Below are 6,611 nucleotides of genomic sequence, written 5' to 3'. Positions count from 1 at the left end.
ATGTACTTAAGTACAGTAAAAGTGCTTTCCTGTAAAATGTACTTGAGTACAAGTACTTTTTTAAAAAGTACTTAAGAGTACATTTTGAGTACTTTCTGCTAATACGCTAAAATACTTCAGTGCTAATGCAAAACATAATAAATAGCATATCCGGTATATTTGACAAATTAGGCCATTTATTACTAAAAATGTAAACAGTATACCAAGCATTTGAATATACAATGTACGCACTGAACGTAGGTGGAAATGGTCCGTGAAATTGAAAGAAACCCCCAACAAACAGACGCAACTAGTGGGTAAGTGATATTATGAATAGAACTTGTTTGAGCAAGACAATGTGATCAAATATAAGTCAGTCCAAGAGGCCGGAAAGTTCTACAGGAAAAATATCCAAATTGGAAAATGTACAAAGTTGCTCTTAAGAAAACATAAAATGGATGAAAATGGCCAGCATATATAGAAATGGAAAAGTGCATTGAATTCTTCATTAATAAATCCTTAAGGAATCAATATAGCCTTAAGCAAAAACCTCCAAAAGAAAAAGTTTAAAAGAAATTTAGGTAGCCTAAAAAATTGTTAGATAAAATCTACATTGAGAACTCAGTTTCAGTTTCAATTGATTGTAGTGGTAAGACAGATTTCGGTCACACTATATAGTCCACGGCGCCCACGGCAAACCAAATTACATGTAGTTTCATAGTCTAGTAAGTGTAGTGTAACCAAAGATTCTCTACTACAATAGTCTCCGCCTGAGATCACAGTGCTCGGAAGCAAGGAAAATACGGGATCTTATCCGACGAAGCCAAGGAAGAATGTACATAATAATATGTACTGTGACCCATGAACTGACATGACCCCTGTGTGGGTTTATGACATATGGCGAGCAAAGAGTGGTCAACCTTGATGACCGGCATGAGGCATGCCATATACACTCATTAGCCTATCGAGAGTCTTGAGATCTTTACATAAATCTACGTTTATCCAGTTGCCTCTCCCCTTTACCTGTCCAACAATTTTAGCTTTCCATCTCTGATTGAGTCCCCCCGCCTTTGTCGTTACGCACCATTACGTTGTGACCACACCAATTAAAATCCAGGCTGTCTTGCAAATTCGGGAATAGAGAAAAACTGCTTTCAATGGTCAGGGAAGAGTTCACAGTTCGAAGTGATCCCGCCTGGAGCGAACTTGTAGGCCCTACCTACCCAGCGAATGATCATGGCCTTCGTGAGCTCAGATGTGAGTGTGATGTTTAGGGAAACGAAACGCATCGGTCAGTGCACACCTTGGTGTGATCCCGTCTGGGGCGAACATTGTACTTGTACCCTTTCATGGGGTTTTACAACGCTTGTGATAACATTCACGAGATATCGAGTGGCTGATCTTTGACGCGACGGGCCGTTCTTTGATCTCAACTTTTAACTCTTGGTTGATCAGCTGTGCCCGCCCGGGTGCTTATTCCGTAAATTATTATCAGAAATGCCGACACTTACCCTTTCATTAAGCTTCAAAAGTACTCAAAATGTACTTTAAAAATACTCAAAAGTACTTTTATAAAAAGTATCGGAGTACAGTAAAAGTACTAGCTCTTAAAAATGTACCGGAGTACAGTAAAAGTACCGAAAATTGTAACGTAATAGTCACCCAGTGCAGAACATTTATTATAAGATCGATTGGCAGAACGGACGTGGGGGGGGGGGGGGGGAACAATACAAGTAGAAGAAAGGCCTTCAAGCAACGTCCTCAAAAGTTGGATATGGGACATATGGTATACATACTGGCTAGCTGTCCTCTCCACTCAGTCCTATCACACACGGGACCGATGAGATTTTTTCACTTCTATATTTTATGCGAGAAGGTTAAGTACTCTCTCTCTCTCTCTCTCTCTCTCTCTCTCTCTCTCTCTCTCTCTCTCTCTCTCTCTCTCTCTCTCTCTCTCTCTCTCATGCATTATTGTTTTACTGCTCGAGTGTTTGTTTCGAGTATCAGATATATTGCTCGAATGTGTTCTCCAGTAACAAGGCGAATACGATTACGATTACAAAAACAAGACAAAATGGCTGACAATCGGAACAATTTCTATGCTGACCGCGATGATAGATGGGCTCCAAGAAATGAATGGAGTTCACACGATAACCAGCAGTTCGAAAGCAACCGTTATCAGGGTTATGGTGAGGACTGCGAATCTGAAGGTGGGCGACCTTATCAACAGGAACGTAATTATGACAACAGACCAGATAGACACAGGCCCAGACGAAGAAGATCACGATCTCGCTCAAGGTCTAGAGAAAGGGACCGGGGCAATTTTTCCTCAAGCGGCCGATCCCGAGATCGGGGTAACGAGAGAGATAGGAGACGATACAGAGATGAGGATAATAGAATTCGAGAGTTTAGTGGCGATGCTGATAGGTCTGAGTCTGGGTTTTACAACAGCAGTAACGACACAGGAGGGGGAATGTATGGTGGTAGTAGCAGTAGGTCTACCAGTGGCAGCAGCAATTATGATGAAGGAGGAATGTATGGTGGGGGCACCGGCAACAGATCTGGTAGTAATGTTGGTTACAGTAGAAATGATGACGGTCGGAGAAGTGAGAGACATGATAGTGGGCCAAGACATAATAGAGACAGTGAACATGACGATGACAATGGAGGAAACAAACGCATTAATGGCAGGGATTGGAAAGATAAGCTTACATCCATCAGGGAAGCCCACTTCAATCGCAGTAAGCAACCTCCTTCGGTTGCTCAAAACCAGTTTCGCAATGATGGTAGCTTCATGGAAATGTTTAAACTAAAGATGCAGCAAAGTTCACAAGGAGAGGACCAATCCAACGTGACGCCAAATTCATTAGTATTGGCTTCAAAGTCCATTCCATTTAGTCCAGAACTGTCACTTCCTCCTCTTACGACCACGCCAACAGAGGAAGTTACAGCATCATCATCTACAGCAACTGAATCTGAGGATGTGGATGGTACACCCATCCAAAAACCAATCCGAATGCCAGTATCAGTAAGACTTTTTCCCGTATTTACCTGTTTTAAAAGCCTTATTTTTGTGGTAATAATTTTGTTTTAAAGTACTAGATCTAGATATCTAGATCTATTTCTATGGTGTTTTTGTACTAAAATTCAGTATCATGTTATTAGGTCTCTAATATTTAGGCCTACAATGTCTAAAACGCACATCTCGAGCGTAGTAGTAGTGAGCTGATTTTCAGGTTATTTATTCAACATATATTATAATGTAGCCTATATTTCCGTCTTGTCTCTTTAAAGTGTGTCCATCAAAATTTGTATATATAATAATAATGAAAAGATTTCCTGTTGGTGGTTTGCGGGTGCTCTGGTGTGGTTTGCTTTTTCTTTCCTATAAATATCTATCGTCCTTATCTCCCCTTCTTCTTTTTATGTTTGTTACTCTCTTGTAACACATCTAATCTTCTGGCGCTCATATGACCTTATGCAGTTGGGAGTGCCGTAAAACCTTTACTAAAACTAAACTAAAAAAAAGATTTCCGTTTCCCGCTGACATCACTTCTATGTGCATTCTAGACTGTACACATTTTTATTACTTCTGTAGTCTCTGCCTAATGCGGGGTGCCTATTGGGGGATCGGGTTGGGTCGGTTTGCTAGCCAGATTGAGGGCGCAAAGCAGCTATTGTGGCACAAGCCGATCGCGCCCGACTCGCAAACGTGTTTTTTTTCAGGCGACGAGTTGGGCGATCATCTCATCCCGACCTGATCCGATCCCATCGGCAATGGGCACCCGGTATAAGACAAGAATCACTTGAAAACCCAGTTGGCTTAAAAAAAGCCTGCTAGTGCCTGATCAAAGTGCCCAACTGCACCATCTTTCTATTCGAATTATTCATCAAAAAATAAAAACAAGCATTTAAAAAAATAAATCTTGAAACTCTGTTTTACTGAAAATTAAGTGTTAAAATCTCCAAGGTCATACTTCAACTTGAGAGCTCTTTCTCGTATTCGGAAGATTTTTGTGAGTTGAACAGTATCCTTTGTCAAAGTTCTCCTAAAAATGTGGCCTCTCTATTTGTACAACTATGTTCTTGGTCTAGTAGTTCTTAAGCAAAGATTACAACACTATTGTAGACAGTAGTTGAACTGGTAGTGTATTTTTTATCAGGGAAGCAAGGTAAGTACTTGTGGTAGACTGCAGTCACATGACATGTTTTATTGTGATTTTCTGACAGTTTTCCTCTACCCAACTTTATCTCTGCATGCTGAAAAGTTTCAGTATATTTGAAAATTCGTATGGCAAACATTAGAATTACACAGCAAGTTCCTTGGGGTAACCAGACTGCATCATGTCTACAATGCTAAGATAGTGTGTCATGTTGGGTTGTTTTTTTCCTTGTGTGTGCTGTGATTATGTGCATGAAAATTTGTTTAAATTTTAGAGACACTAGAGAAAAAAAAAGTTAGATATATGTTAGAGAAGATTTAAACGCAGGTCAGCCAAAGAGTGCTTTGTGAAGTGTTGTGGTAGGAAATGCTGACCCTGTGAGATTCTCTCAACAGATGGGCAAGCGCCGGCTGGCTAAACCATTAAAGACTGGCATTGTTCTCAAGAAACCGCAGAAGTCAGAGGAGGTAAACATGTCATGCTGTACTAATTCTTTGCGACACCCTTTTTGTGTTCCTGTCATGTCCTATAGTCTTCTTATGGCACCAAGATATCTCATGGAATCTGCAAATAACCCCCCAAAAAAGTTTTTTTACTTTCAAGAACATTTTCACATTTAGAATATATGATAAGCTTATTTTAAATGGGGGGGGGGGGGGGGGAAGCAAAGAGAAGGGAGCCGGATGTGTCATTTACTGTGACTGGATGATAGATCTGAAATATTTAATTTTATTGGAACCTTGGGATGGTATTTATTTTTTACTTAATTTTAGAATGTGCAGAATTTACTCTCGATGATTTTCCAAGACCACCACACAACAACAGATACAGAATAATATAATTTAGCTGAAATAAAAGCTGAAGTGAAACCTTGTTTTCAGCCTTCAACCTCAGTCACATGCCGTGACGTCACGTTCACAGAATGAGTGGGAAGCGAGTTTCTAGCTGTTTACTTCTTGGCAATCAGATCTGTGGAATTTTTTTATCATGTTTTAGAAGTTGCAATGTATGGAGAGAAATAAATCTGAGAGGAAAACGAGAACTGGGATAATAAGAATTCCTTTCGTGTCAACAGAAATTTCATGTTAAACAAAGTCTAGGATATTCTTGATTCAGTTGGGCTGAAAGAACTTGAAAACTGAGAAACAGTTTATGAGTGAGTTGTTCACTTGTTCCATGTGTGTTATTTTTTACTCTGATCAAGGGATACACATCTTATGAGTACTGACGAGAAAGCTATGCTGTGAGCTGTATTTGGGAATGATTTATGATCTCATATTTTTATCATTTTTAATTTTGTTCCATTTAAAAAGTGTGTGATTAAATATTAGTAGAAGTAAAAGGTAGCTGAATCTGAACATTCCACCTCACTTTTTAATTGGGTTGATAAAACTTCCTGAAGTGCTACCAGTAGTTCCCCCAACCACATTTGTAGTAGCTGATATTAAATCTGATATAGTATTGTACTAGTGCTGCCTTCCTATTTGAAATTGAGATACTTTTTTTTTTCTTCATGCTATGTTCAAACTTTATTTGATTCAGCTCAGGGATTTCTTTTGGTTTAGCAGTCAGTTTTTTAAAATTGATCTGGAAACATTAGGATAATTACAAGCAATATATACTGTGGTTGTTGGCTAAGTTGGATTATTTTGGCAGAGTATAAGTTTTTGAGAATTTTTTGAGAACGATGAGTCTTCTGTATTTAATTCCTGTCCAAGCGTCCACATTAATTTCCGTTCCTTATGGAAAAGTGAAAGTCACTGTTTCTGGTGTTTGCTCAGTGTAGCAATGGTTTGCCGAAACCCTGAGGTGTCTTCAGAAGGGGGCAAGGAGGAAATGTGTCTCACATTCTTTTTTTTGCTATAAAAAAAATATTTTTGACAACTCAAGTTGTGGAACTCTGGCTCTGTAGCGGTTGAAATGCAAGCTGAATGTGTTGGAACCCGAAGAAAAATGGAGATATTCACTGGAGACCTGGTGATGAATGTGAATATTCTTGAGCGTCTCCCAAGAAGAAAAAACAAAAAACCCTCAACCACAAGAAAAAAATATATTGTTGAGTGTTGATTGGAATATTATATGTTCTTTGTGTGGGACCTGCAGGTAAGTCCGTGTTTTCCTGATACGTGTATGTATATATATATATATTGGGTACGGATATTTTGCATTGTCACTGCTGTGGTTTGAAGTGCGCGGCTGGTATGACCAATTTTTTCTTCTATTTCTGTTGGCCATCTTGCTTTTTCCGAGGGCTGTCCTTATTATTTGGATGTGTGCTTCGCTTTTCTTTATCCCTCGACTAAATGTACTCGGTGCTGAATACACTGTTTTACTTTGAGCGCTTGTCTCTCTCCTCATTCTCTTCTTTTTCTCTCTCTCATTCTCGTTTTTATATTTCTCTTTTTCTCATTCTCCTCTCTTTTTGTCACTCTACGTGTTTCTCTCTCTCTCTCTCTCTCTCTCTCTCTC

At 39.3% G+C, this 6,611-nt stretch overlaps 1 protein-coding gene across 1 annotated transcript in view; it reads left to right on the top strand.

Annotated features, from left to right (window-relative positions):
* Positions 1 to 2,022: 2,022 nt before the first annotated feature.
* Positions 2,023 to 6,611, top strand: part of LOC101856602 (pre-mRNA-splicing factor CWC25) — a gene marked incomplete at its 3' end in the record, with an annotated part of 8,661 nt that continues 4,072 nt past the window's right edge. The window contains 2 exon segments of the mRNA XM_005107000.3: positions 2,023 to 3,007; positions 4,538 to 4,609. Of these exon segments, the coding sequence (XP_005107057.1) occupies positions 2,054 to 3,007; positions 4,538 to 4,609 (1,026 nt within the window). The 5' untranslated portion in view covers positions 2,023 to 2,053.

The sequence above is a fragment of the Aplysia californica genome, unplaced genomic scaffold (assembly GCF_000002075.1).
Source record: "Aplysia californica isolate F4 #8 unplaced genomic scaffold, AplCal3.0 scaffold00568, whole genome shotgun sequence".
In the NCBI taxonomy this organism is placed as follows: domain Eukaryota; kingdom Metazoa; phylum Mollusca; class Gastropoda; order Aplysiida; family Aplysiidae; genus Aplysia; species Aplysia californica.
The sequence above is the reverse complement of the archived record's forward strand: the minus strand, read 5'-3'. Positions and strand labels throughout refer to the sequence as shown.